The sequence below is a fragment of the Halyomorpha halys genome, unplaced genomic scaffold (assembly GCF_000696795.3).
Source record: "Halyomorpha halys isolate HHAL.00 unplaced genomic scaffold, Hhal_1.1 Scaffold98.1, whole genome shotgun sequence".
NCBI lineage: Eukaryota > Metazoa > Arthropoda > Insecta > Hemiptera > Pentatomidae > Halyomorpha > Halyomorpha halys.
The window spans coordinates 442,964-457,177 of NW_027107309.1; the positions used below are offsets into that span (position 1 = coordinate 442,964).

The following is a 14,214-nucleotide window of genomic DNA, read 5'->3' on the forward strand; positions in this document are numbered from 1 at the left end:
AGAATATATATTTTTTTTTTGTCTATCATGGTTTATTGACTTGTACAAATATTAAGAATAGTTGAAGCTATTTTAGGTATTATGGATGAGAAATTATTCAAGTTAATTATCAAAGTAACCCCACTTTGATTCAGTAAAACACAAGGAAGGACCTCATGAATTATTTGTTTAAACAATATATTTATACAGCCTGACTAACTTAGTCAAAGTAATGAACATTTTATTAAAAGACAAAAAAATAAGAAATAATTAAGCCTGGACCATTATGACCCACGAAAGGTCTTGGATTCAGTTCTTTGTTAGAAATTACTACTTCTTGACCAAATTTTGTACAAGGTGGTGATTTTCTTGGAATCAAGTTTAACTGTGATGTTTCTATCCAGTTAATTGAAGTATCAGTTACCTACTATAGTGGCTGAGTATGGCCCAGGAGGGTCTCCTAATATCAGGGTCGTTCGACGCCTGAAATTAAATAACAATGAATAAATTTTCTGCCACCGCTGAACTTGAACCTGGTTCTCAGAGGTTAGGAGTTCAGTGGCTTATCCTCACAGCTATACAAATTGTAACAATTGGTTTTAGGAATTAAATTTAAATCAATGTTATAAGTATGCCCTAAAACAAACTATTCTTTACAAACATGCTATAAAAGCCTTAATATTTATAATTAAAAATATGGTCACTCTTGCTCTAAAATTAATTTATCAAAGATTACCTGTACTGGTTAAAATTAGAACAAGTCACAGTTACAACTTGTGAAACTCTACTTAAAAATATATGTGGATAATATTGTGGTTATACATCTTTAGTTAGTGAAATGAGTTTATATTTGAAATATAACTGTATTCATTTTTTTAAACTCTAAGGGAAAATAACAAAAAAAAAGTGTAAGTAATTGATCATTGATCACTGACGAATTTCAGCTTCCCTTGAACGATTTATTTATTTAAAATTACAAAATAAATAGACAAAAATGGCAATTACTTATTCTGAAACAGCTTAGCTATGGCAGAAAAGAAATGCTGCTAAGTAAATATTCTTTTAAAACTTTAATTATTTAAATGATGAAATTCTGTGATGGTGAACAACCAATAGGATATACTACTTATATAATGTTATTGCATTGTATATAAATTGCATTTCAGATCCATTTTAAGAAAAAATTGTCAATAATTAATTTTCAACATATTATTAGTCATGTTCGATATATTTCAGACTAACTATAAACTGATGGTAAATATTAGATTGTAAAGTGGTATAATGAAATTTTTCACTAATGAAAAAATCAAGAAGACTTCTCGCAGAGTTATAATGTTGAGAATAATTAATTGAATTCATTTAAAATTCAGACCAACCATGTGATCTCAATGCAATAAAAGTTTATCTGTAATTATAATATTATTAGTAAAAAATTCTGAATGGTTTTTGTAATATTATTAAATACTATTATATACAATATGATCAACAGTTTATAAAGACAAATAACGAAGGTTTGAGGACGAAATTATCACTCAACCATTATAAGTTTTATTTGACCCAATTCATTCTGCTGTGAATGGTTATTGGATTAACGGTATCGGTACTGCATTAGGGGATCATCTTAATAATGATTTCTCAGTTCCTCATATTTTTACTTATTAACTATAATTTCAACTTGGTAGTCAAGTGGTGTATCATAATGAAATGTAGTAACACCTTTAAATTGTAAGTAATTAAACAATGTTATATTAAAATTGTAAATAAAAAATGAAGGCTGAGGGTTTGATATTTACAAAAAAATATTCAAAATATAAAAAATTAATTATTATTAAGAGAATTAATGTAATAAATTTCATTTTTAGGTAAGGATTATTTAACAATGTTGTTTAAAAAATCTAAAATTCATTTTAAAGAATGCACATCTAATTTAGGCCAATGTATGTTAATTTTAAACAATTCATTAAAAATGTTAAACTTAATAATGGGGTTTTGATGAATGCTAATTATCATTTAATATAAAAGAAACTATATATACCAATACAAAAAAAAAACAGTATGTTTTAAGGTAGAATCAAAGAATTTGAAACATTATTTTGTCTTGATGAATTATTTTCGTTCTGTGATTTTAAAGATCTTGGGTTTGTAGTTTAGTTTAGAGGTTTCTTTATATATTAAGCATTTATATTATTTGATGTTTATTTATATTTACTATTATCAGGAGATAATTTGTTTTGTTTTTATTTACTATAATATATTGATTTATAAACTGTTTACCCACCCCTAGTATGAATATGATTTATTTTATATTCATAAATAAAAAAGTTATGGGTTAAAATAAATTTTTAAATAAGACTTCTTAAATCAATCAAAAAGTGTATTGCTATTAAAAACCTAAATATAGTTAATTATAACTAAATGTAATATAGTAACTTAACAGTGTTAATATCTCGTGAGAAGAAAAAATGATTAGGTTTGCACACCATGGCGACCTTTGTGGTATGAAAAATATCTATAACATATGATTGATAATGAATGGTTTAACCATCTATAAAGCTTGTTTATTTTAATTTATGTACTTATTTTTAATAATTGATCTGTTATCACCTGGTAATTTAAATGAACTTGAAGAATTTTTGAGTGAAAGAAAGTAATTTTCTTTGCTTTCTACATACTGATGCTAGATGCTATGCCTATTATTTTTTGGAAACAGGAATGAAACCATATATTAAAAATAAATATGTTAAATTTGATTGTAAGGTAACAATGTTTATTAATAGATTAGTCTAACTTCCACAGGCAGCTATGTAGTTAAGTGAATTCATTAATGAGGAAATTAAAATATAAATTGAGTTACTGATTGGTTATTTTTTGTTTTAAACAATTATAAAGTAGCATTAATTGGATAAGTGATAATATTTATCTCAGTACTAAAGTTAGTTTTAACTTTTTTCCATCCGAATAAATTTTTTTAAATTATTATTACAAAAATGAGTGTAACTAATGCATCTATTTTTCATCTTCTTCATACTTTTTTGAGGGGAGTGTTACCTTGTGGTGGGGATCCCGAACTGGAAGCAAGTTGTCAACACTGTTGAAGTGTGTTGACCGCCGGGTTGCTATCAGTCAGCACTTTGAACTTGGACGAATTGGTCGTTTGTTATCGTGTAGTATGTTTCTCGTTTATTTCGCGGTTATTTAATATTATTAGATCGGTAAAACATGGAAGAAGCTACTAAAATGGACCAGCATACCTTCGAGCACACTTTGGTGAGTCAATTTATTTTAATATTAATTAGTTTATTAATGAAATGAGATTTTAAACTCGTAAATTTTTCACAAGTGTTGACTTAGGTTAGGAGATTAATGATAAATAATCCAATAAAATATTAAGTTATCATTTGATGCAAATATTTTACAGATAGTTGTCCAAGTTGTTTTTGTTTCAGTATGAAAGAAAACATTAAATAATTTCTATCCCTTTTATCTTTTAGTTTCGAATATATGCTATAATTTTCAGTTTACAAGAACAGTAGACAAGTTTTTAAAATACAGTCCATAATTTTGAAAACATCTCTCACTTGCTTAAATATTTGTTTTAATGAATAATTTATAACTGTGATAAGAGAGCACGATAAGTGTTTTATTTATACATACACTGTCAATTTATTTTTTTTGTTTTGTTAATGTATGTTTCGGTTAAATTTTTTTTCAGTTTCCTGGAAGAATGGGGGGATTTACACTGTTAAATTGTTTTCAAAACAGTTCAGTTGATTTTATACTTAATTTTCCTCTATATATGTGTGCATTCCTATTTTTTTTTCATTTGAAACGATACTTGCTGCTGTTCCGTGTTGAGCATGAATGTAAACAAATACCGCTTAGTGACAGTTAGTAAGACCTCTTCTATTCTGATTACATGTTTCCAATCGTTCAGAACATTTTAATTTATAATTTTATACAACATTATACTTAATAAGACCCTCCTTCCGAAAATTATTTTACTATTTACTCACATTAACTAGATTTTAAAAAATATATAGATTACAGTAACGAATATTTTACAAAAAAAAAAAAACAAACATTTTTATCATGTAGTAACATAACACTGTATATATTAACACAAACGATTGAAAAATTATTTTCTGAATTTAACTATGTACTTTTGTGATTACGATATTTGTCTATTTTAACCGGCTATTGCGTAATTTCGTTTCAAATCGAACAATATAAAAAAAAAGAAAAGATCAAAAACAATATTAAAGATTATTTTTATTTCTACTGTCAAGATATATGTATATTCAATTTATTTTTCGTTTAATATTCTGAACTATAAATTTTCATAATAAAAAAGAAAGGTAAATTAGGTCGAATTTCTTGGTGAGTGGTCCAACTTTAGGATACGGAACTTATTAATTTTGAATTTAATTATTAATTAATTTTAGTTCAATATTTTATTACCTTTTTTTTTTGTATTTCTAGTAAACCAAAACGGGCTGTTTCAATCTAAATTTACATTATTAAAAAATATATATATGTGCTAAATAGTCAGTTACTATAAAAATATTTTAATCTAATTTACAAAATTTGTAATTTTTCTCTTCTGTTCCATAAAAAATATGTTCTGTTTTAATTATTACAGATAATAATTTTACGTGTTTAGGCTCGAAAATGAAATTAAACATTAGTAATTTCGGTAGAAAAATATTGAAACAAGTTAAATTGATATTATCTAACTGAAGTGTAACAGATAATATGGCTTACGCATTAATCTACTTCTATGTGTGGAATGTTTTTCTGTAATAACTACAGTTGACGTGATAGCAAATTACTACTTTGATAAGTTATTTTACACGTATATATCATAAAAAATTATTTATTTTCAATTGTATGTTTTCGGGAAGAATAGTTATGTTTTAGAGTATGATAATCAATCAAAATCATGTTATAAATTAATCAATTTATTTTTAAATCACTCTTTCAGTTTGTAATTTATAATTTTCACTTTAACTTCCGTCGATATGTATTAAAGAATGTGATTTTGAAAAATGGCGAATTCGAGTTGGTCCCCTGAGACCAAACAACCAAGTGTCGCAAAATTTTACGAAACTAAAAAATGGTAGGTATGCATATGTTTTGGATGTTACAACAACGTTTTCCCAAAAATGAATATACTGGAAGTACGATTTTTTACATAGATTTTAAAATTTTCTCGAAAATGGCTCTAACGGCGTTTAACATCGTTAAGACCTATTCCCATTGAAAAAGTTCAAAAGGTTTTAAATGTCAAAATTGCTTCCATTGAAGTTCCTCTAATTTTGTTCATATGAAATAACAGTGGTCTACAATCGAAGATTTGATAATTTTGGTTGATCTAGAACTGTATATATTAAACCGAAAAAAAATGCGTTTTCTTTTATTACGTACAGTTTTTTCACAGAGGCATGATTTTTAACGCCAGTTCTGTAGCCGAAAAATCAAGGAATTGTTTTATGGTACCTAGGGTACAATTTGCAAACAATATCCCGTAAGTGAAAGAAATTTGTATAAGTAGAAAATTTAATTTTCTTTTTATTTATTGATATTTACAACTGTATAAAAAATACAACAAGTAAATTTGATCACAATGACATAATGATATGATACAGCATGTAGAGAAACTATCCAGTAGTACAACTCTAAAAACAGTTTACAATATAAGGTCACGAGGCCATCTTTTTTTCAGACGCCTCGGAGGATTTTCAGGAATGGAAGAGGAAGAAGCAAGGTTAGAAACTAGTGGGTTTGGGTGGTTAGGGAGTTTATTATGGAAGGAATAATATCGGGTTCGGGCTAGATCGGTTAGATAAGGATTTAGGTCTTTATGGGTGGTTTTATTAGTAACAAAATAAGGAACATTGAGGATTTTACGAAATTTAATTTTCAAATTTCTATGAAATAAAAAGATTTAGGTTACAAAGATAACTAAGAACTAATTTCCTATACGGAGTCAGTGTTTAAAAAAAACCTTGGTATATACATTTCCCACAAAAACGCTTTTCGTTAGGTCAACCAAATCAGAAAATGAATAATGTGCGGATTACGTCCTCTCCTGACATGAGACCAAGGAGTGTCTGTCTTTAGAAATTTGATACCTTAAAAGTGCATTTTTATGCAGTTTCATAGTGCATTTATCTGTTAAACTTTTCAACTAACACTCAAACATCATGAAAGGTTAACTATTAGGTAGTCCTTACAATATATCCTCATAAAATATGTGCTATCGGACTCATCTGTAGGAGAGAATCATAGACCACTGTCTTAGTTCAACTTGAGACTTTTATTTATGTGTATAATTTGACCAAATGTTTGAAAAGACCAAACTATTTTTATCAATCTGATGATAATAGCAAAGTATATTTGTAATATTTGAAGGAAATAAAAAGTCTCTCGAAAATATTTAAACAATCTTAATATATTGCTTTATACCTCAAATTGAAATTGACTTAACATAGTCTGATTAGTGTCATTCAGTGATTTTATCGTTCTTTTAATTCAATAAATATTTTAATTTTTAAAAATTTTGAATGATGTAATGAAATACAATTTCAAAATTTCATTTTGCAGACCTGTTTATGATTCCCATTGTTTTTATTTAAGATTCCACCTAATTTCATCGTTTTAAGAAAGAATGAAAAATAAATTATGATGAGAAAATAGTTGACCGTGGATAATATATTAGTACAAGAGCCGGGAAGAAAAAATCCAGTTATCTCACCCCAATTTTTGATTACTTTAATGAAAACTATGTATAATTACTAGTGAAAATTGATGAGTCTGCCAAGTATAGGTAGGGGGAATAAAAAATGGCGGCTGTTTCAAAGCGATAAAAAAAACTAATTTTTCATTCGGAGCTTTATATCTCAAAAAGTAGGAACAACACAAGAGAACGTCATTTAAAGAATAGTAAATTTGCTAAAATATGAGCCCTAATAGAGTTATTTACGTACATATCTTTCGAGATATAGCTTTTTAAAAAGCAACGTTTCAGAAAAAAGTTCTATGGGACGTACTGAAAGATCATTAGTTAGTGAATTTATTTAAAAAAATCTATATCTCAAAAACGATTTGACGTACAGATGTCTATTAGCACTCAAATTAAAGCTAGTTTAATGAGCTATAAAGTATTTTACGATGTTTATCTTCGTAGGAGAAATAGTTTACATGAAATTTGCTAAAATAAATTGATTTATAGTTGTTCGGACAAATTTTCATTTGCCAAATTTATATTCATATGTAAATATTATAAAAACTACAACCCCTACGAATAAGTGTCATAATCTACTATATAGAAAGTTAAATTTCCTTTATTTTGAGTGTTGCCAGACATATGTGCGTGTTATGGATCTAGTGATATATTTTTTCAAAAATCCAACATTTTATATGAACAACTAGAAATAAACATTTTGTGAGTTTATTTTGTCAAATATGATAAAAACTACTACTCCTACAATGATGAACATAATTAACTATTTTGTAGTAAATTTAACTAGCTTTAATTTGTGCGCTGGCAAACATCTGTACGTCCAATGGTTTCGGAAATGAAGTTTTTCATAAATCAAACTTATTGTCCGAACAACTATAAATCAATTTATTTTAACAAATATCAAGAAAACTACTATTCCTATGAAGGTAAAGGTCATAAAATTATTTATAGTCCATTAAACTAGCTTTAATTTGAGTGCTAATAGACATCTGTACGTCTCATAGTTTCTGAGATATAGATTTCTCAAAATAAATTAGCTAACTACTAATCTTTCAGAAGATTTTTAAGAAATTTTGGTTTTTAAAAAAAATGAAATAGCTCTTTTAGGGGTAATATTTCAGAAAATTTACGCTTCTTTAAATAATGTTCTTTTAGATTTTCTAGTGTTGTTGGTAGTTTTTAAGATATAGAGCTCCGAATGAAAAATTAGTGTTTTTTCAGGTTTTGAAACAGCCGTAATTTTTTATTTCCGCTACCTATACTTAGCAGACTCATCAATTTTGACTATTTTGACATAGTTTTCATTAAAGTAATAAAAAATTGGGGTGAGATAACTGCTTTTTTTTTCTTCCCGGCTCTTGTACTATATGTGGATGGCTCTTGTAGATATATGTGGCGAAGATGGTTGGGGGTGCGGTTAGAGAATAACACAAATAAGTTATAAACTTAGTTATTCAATTAAATAAATAAATTAAATTGATCAAATAAATGATAATGATACTAAAGTTAACATGTGTAAAAAAGTGGCATTAACATTAGCAAAAGTCTTTTTTTTTTTTTTTACATTTAAATGAAGATTCAGACTTAAAATACTTTCCTTTGGGTTTTAAACACGTTCTACATTATATAGGTAAAACATTTTGCTTGACAACTGTGAATTGGTTATGGTTTAAAACAATAATTGTCAATTTTTAAGTGGTCGGTGACGTAACAAAAGTGTAGTCATATTTACCAACGGAAATAATACCACACTACGTCTATTTGTGTTTTAATTGCCCCATAAAGACGTAATTTATTACCTTATTGGCATAATTACGTGGTAATTATGCTGTTTTATAATTCCTTATGAACATACTTCCACTTTTACGGAATAATATTTGAGATAAAATTTTGCGTGCTTTTCAGTTGACTTAAGAACTGCATGGCATAAATAGTTTTAAAAACATATTCTTGTTCGGTTTCGTGTTTTTGGACCATTGTAAACCAGTCAGAAAAGGGTTTTTGGAAGAAATAGTCTTAGAAATCTTTTCTGAACATTCAGTTTTAGCACCTCTAAAATATATATAGTGATATTTTAGAGGTGCTAAAACTGAATTTTAAGTTCACCACCTTGCGAGCCGCCTGTTTCACTATGAATAAGAGAAAGACAACAGGATTGTATTTTGGTACATTTTTCGGTTATAAGAATTTCTCAATGAGTAAGATTAAATATGAAACTAAAGCAGACAAAATTTTCAATAAGATGCTTATTTTATTATCAGCACATTTAATTTCTGGTTAACCAACGATGTGGTTATACAAATGGCCCAGACTAAGTTCCACAAAGGAAAAGGAAGTGCTTCAGGGAAAAATTCGTTAACAGTTTTTTCTCGACAATTCTAAATGGTTTTTGGAGTGCTAAATCCCAATTTCAGGTTTGCCATCTCTACAGCCGGTTTGGCAAGGGAAATATAAAATAAATCCTAACTTATTGGTACTTTTTTAATTTTAAATAAAAAACTAAGTATTTATATTTTTTCCTGAAAGTACACTTTCATTGAAAATTCGTCGTGTGGACATTTTTACTGTGTTCTTTACTAGAATTGCTGTATAATCAATAACTGAATGTATGTATTTTGTTGAACATTTTGTCTCCCCTAGTTTTGTTTATAATCTTACTCTTTAAAAAATGCTTAGTTTTCCACTCTCAAGTGAAAAACTGAAATAAGTTAAAATAAAAAAAAAAATTGTGATTTATATAATTTAATAGACGAAATGGAAAACCTGAAATTCGGATTCAGCACTCCGAAAACATATAATTCTGTTTATTTTGTTTGGAAAATAATTCTACGATTTACGTTCAGGAAACATTTTGCTGGCTGGTCTAAAAAATGAATCCTTCCATGATAAACTTCCCAACCACCCAAACTCACTCGTTTCTAAACTGGTTTCTGCTCCCTTATCTAGTAATCCACCTAGGCGTCTGAAAAGAAAATGGCCTCGAGATCTTCCCTTTAGAAATGTTATTGGAGTTCTATCAATGGATAGATTCTCCACATGTTTGTGTCATGTCATTTTATAACTTACAGCAAATTTAGTTGATGTATATATTTTTATGCAGTTGTAGATAACAATAAATAAATTATTTAAAAAAAAATCTCTAGCATATATTTCTAAAATAAACTGGAAACACCATACTGTAAAGAGCTCAATATTTTATCTCAAATAATACTCAGTTAATGCTAAAGGTAAGCTTAAAGGGAATTAGGAAACAGCATAATTATGCCACTAAGACAGTAAATTACGTCTTTATGTGACAATTAAAATATAAATAGACGGTGTGTTGTATTATTTCCATAACTAGATATAATCACTTCAGACGAAAATTATTGCTTTAAACCGTGAAGTGACAATAATTGTTGTAAACCGTTCATAAGCAATTGTTATCATGAAAAATATTTACATATATAATTGCAATACGTGGTTAAAAGCTTAAGAATAGTATTACAACTCAACAATGTTCATTAACTTGAAGAAGAAACTTTGGTTAATGTTGCCACTTTTTTCCTCAAGTACATGTTGGCTCCAATATCATTTCAGTTTATTTATTTATTCTTTATTCTCTGTTAAAACGAATAAATTGAGTCAAATATTTTTTAAAAAATAACAGTTTTAAAAATTCCACATTTAAACTATATTAACTTTATATATATATTTTTATGTTTTCACTTTTTTGAGACTTTTATTATTGTTTAAATAAAATAATATTTATCCAAGTTAAGTCTCAAAACACTCTTTATTATTTTTTTAAAAGTCTTTAACTTTTTGGCCAGTTCAGCCATCTTCATGGACAATTTAATTATAAATTTACACCTCAATCCAATAATTCAAAGACATTTTTCAAGTTTCTGCCCAGGTCATTAATTTCAGTCAAATCAGCCTATTTTGTCACTTTTTTGAATTTTAAAAATTTTAATTACAGATTAACTCAACATTATAATCACTTGCTTATCATTTTAAATTTATAATTAAAGTTGTCCTCGAAGATGGCCGAATTGGCGGAAACGTCGGACTTTAAAAGAAGTAATATAGAGTCTTTTGAGGCTTAACTTGGATATATATTATTTTATTTAAACCATACTAGTGCATTTCAATAAGGATTAAATCACTCAGGTGATGACAAATATCATTAAACTTCATTTCAGTATATTGAGTTTGATCAAAATTGTTTACGATAAAACAACAAAAACATATATCTGTAAAATTGACGTTCTTATAATATCACATGCATATAGCCTAACTTAAATACATAATTTCTATTTCGTACAACTTTTCGTTTTTGAACTAGGATGTTCATATAAACAGAGACCATTTTGGAAGACTACATTGTTTGGACTCAGGGCACCTTAAAACGTGTATCTTTGCGTTAAAAACTCGGGTTCTAAATATAATGGTTTGTTGTTGAAATACAATGATGAATCATTCAGTCGTTTTAAAATTAGATTTTCCAAGAGAATCCTTCACTTAATATACCACTTTCCGTTGGAAATTCCAGAGCTACGTTCGCTGGAGAAGAACTTAACGAGGTCACTAAGTTACTTCACAAACAAAATAAACTTCATCATGACTTAGACATGTCAAGTTTTAGTTCCAAAATTCACGAAAAAGAGGGGGTTTCAATCGAGTTTTCAACACCGTGTATATAATTTGTTTGTAAACTAAATTTAATATGTAATTAATTCACTATTGAACTGAAAAATGTTGGAATTAAATCATCTTTTGTGTTATATTATATGTTATTTTCTACTCTACAAAATTTGTAATTTAATTTTGTGTAAATTCTTCAGTATCTTTTAAATAATTGAAATTACCTTGTGATTCGCGAATCAAGAGGAAGGATTACCGTTAGAATTCCAACTGTTTCGTATCACTCTAAAATCCCTACAGAATTTCACACTCACGGTCTTTCCATGTTCCATTCGGTGTGGATCGATCTATAGAGGCCACCTATGTAAAGAATATAACCGGAGGATTGTAGGAAATTGAGAGGATGCACCCTCATTAAAGTGAATCAGTCTCTTATGTATCGGAAGGATCGGGAGCGATGACTTAAAGTGTTATTGTCTACAGCAATAATGGTCTGAAGAGTAAATGAATGAAGAACATGACAGTTAATTTGAAACAATTTATTTATTGCATGGCGTTGAAGAGTTCCAAGGGTCTTCGGCGAGGCCGAGTGCAGTGAGATGTCTCTTGTGTCTAGTCATCTTCACCTTTGTTAGAGGAGATGAAGGAAGTCTGTATATTGCGGGGGTCTGTCTTTCGGATCACTTTTGGCTCTCAGGTTGAGTAGTGAAGTCCTGAACTCCTTATCATACCATATTATGTTTTTGCTTAAGCCTGTCGCGAAAAATAAACAAAAACATGTATACATATCTTAATTTTGATTGAAACTCCTCTTAAATTTTCTATGATATTGTTCTGCACAGGAAACAATTCTATAAACTGAATAGCAGCTTATTTGATCCATAGGTGGCACACCCCCGAAGTTACTAAAACTGTGTTGGAAGGGAAACAGTGGGTGTTATGAAACGGGTGTATAAAGTGCACACCTACCTCCTCCTCGATGACCTTCAATACATTCCACAAGTCCAATTTATATTTCGGGGTAAAAACTAAGAAAATGATGAATAATTATAAACTAAAATGAGCCGGGAACAATTATCGGTTGTAATTTTGACCGGTATACCAGTGCCCTGTTTAATAATGAAAGCTAATAGTATTAGTTGATAGTACAAGTGTAGAAACTAGTGTGATAATAACACTAATACTTATTTTTTTCATGATAGGGATGACTATTAGTGATATTACAGGAATTAACAAATACTGAAGTACAAGTCTGTGTAATTGAATTAAGATAAATCTACAAGACTAATAGTATTAGTTTGTACTTTATTATTATTAACAGGGCCTTGTTATGTTGAAATTTAATAATGATGAATTTATGCGTTGAACAATTTAATTATATTGTTACAAAAATTAATAAACTGTTCTTTCGAAATATTTTAGACGTGTAATGAAATTTTAAATTTTTTTCATTTTCATGTTGTTTCGCTGTGATTATTTTACATATTGCTGTTTTATTATAATATGGTGCATCAGAAAAAAATAGACAGGATTTACTTTCAGTCCCGTAAATGCTGTCCTAAGGTTATAATTATGTCATAAATTAATATGTCTGTGATAGAATCTACGGGATACGACAAATATAAAATAAATAAAAAATGGCGGATGTACAACTATTAAAGAAAAACTGTGATATGTTTCGTTCAGAGCTAACAGATCACGTGAAAAAGAAGTGGATAATTCTAAGGAATTAAGGAACAGCATATACGAGGACAATTAACATAACACTTATTTTAAATAAACACACTTGAATTTAGTGTAATATCCACTTGTAAATACAACTACTGTTTCTTTCTTTTTTTTTTTTACCTCATCTGACTCGAGACTTAACAATTGTTTATACGGTGAAAATCATATTTAGAGAGAAAATATTTTTCAGTTTCGGAATAGTCATATCACCCAGTTAGGTAAGTTTAAATCCTAGACTAATTAAAAAATCAACAACTCGGCCTAGCTTTCTTAAATTAATTAAATGTTAAATGAGGTATCATAATACAATTATTATACAATCAAATAGAAGACAAAGTTGAATCCTGAGTTACTTGCCTAGTATTACCACAATCAGATGAATACTTATTTTGTTTAATTTATTTATATCTGTTATATTCAAGAGACATACAGAAGGATTGGTAAATCAATAATAAAAAAAAAAAAAGTACAAGATATGAAAACTGAAAAATAATAATTAAGAAGGAAAAGAAAAAATGAAAAAGAAAAGAAAATATAACTTACAAAAAAAAAAAATTAAATATATCTAACTTACAATATAATCTATAAATATTTCTTTAGGTAGAAACTAAGGGATATAGGAAACATTAAAAAAAACAAGCCGAACAAAACAGTTTATAAATTACTGATAATTAACATATTTATATTAAAAAAAAAACAATATTACAAAAACCTAATGATTTCCTGATGAATCAAAAGTAAATTGTAACATGTAAATTGTAATATATTAAGGATTGTTCTGGTAAATTAATAAAAAAAAAAAAAAAATTAGTACAAGATATGAAAACTGAAAAATAATAATTAAGAAGGAAAAGAAAAAATGAAAAAGAAAAGAAAATATAACCTACAAAAAAAAAAAAAAAAATTAAATATATCGAACTAAAAATACAATCTATAAATATTTCTTTAGGTAGAAATTAAGGAATATAGGAAACATAAAAAACATCTATAAATTACTGATAATTAACATATTTTATATTAAAAAAACAATATTACAAAAACCTGAAACTTTTCTGATGAATCAAAAGTAAATTGTAACAAGTTGTAATATATTATAGTCTAGTGACATACAGAAAGGATTGGTCTGGTAAATAAAATAA

The 14,214-nt window shown here is 27.6% G+C and overlaps 1 protein-coding gene across 1 annotated transcript in view; it reads left to right on the forward strand.

The window, feature by feature from the left end:
* Positions 1-3,078: 3,078 nt before the first annotated feature.
* Positions 3,079-14,214, forward strand: part of ClC-a (chloride channel protein 2) — a 186,835-nt gene continuing 175,699 nt past the window's right edge. The window contains exon 1 of the mRNA XM_014415303.3: positions 3,079-3,246. Within this exon, the coding sequence (XP_014270789.1) occupies positions 3,199-3,246 (48 nt within the window). The 5' untranslated portion in view covers positions 3,079-3,198. The remainder of the gene's footprint in view (positions 3,247-14,214) is intronic.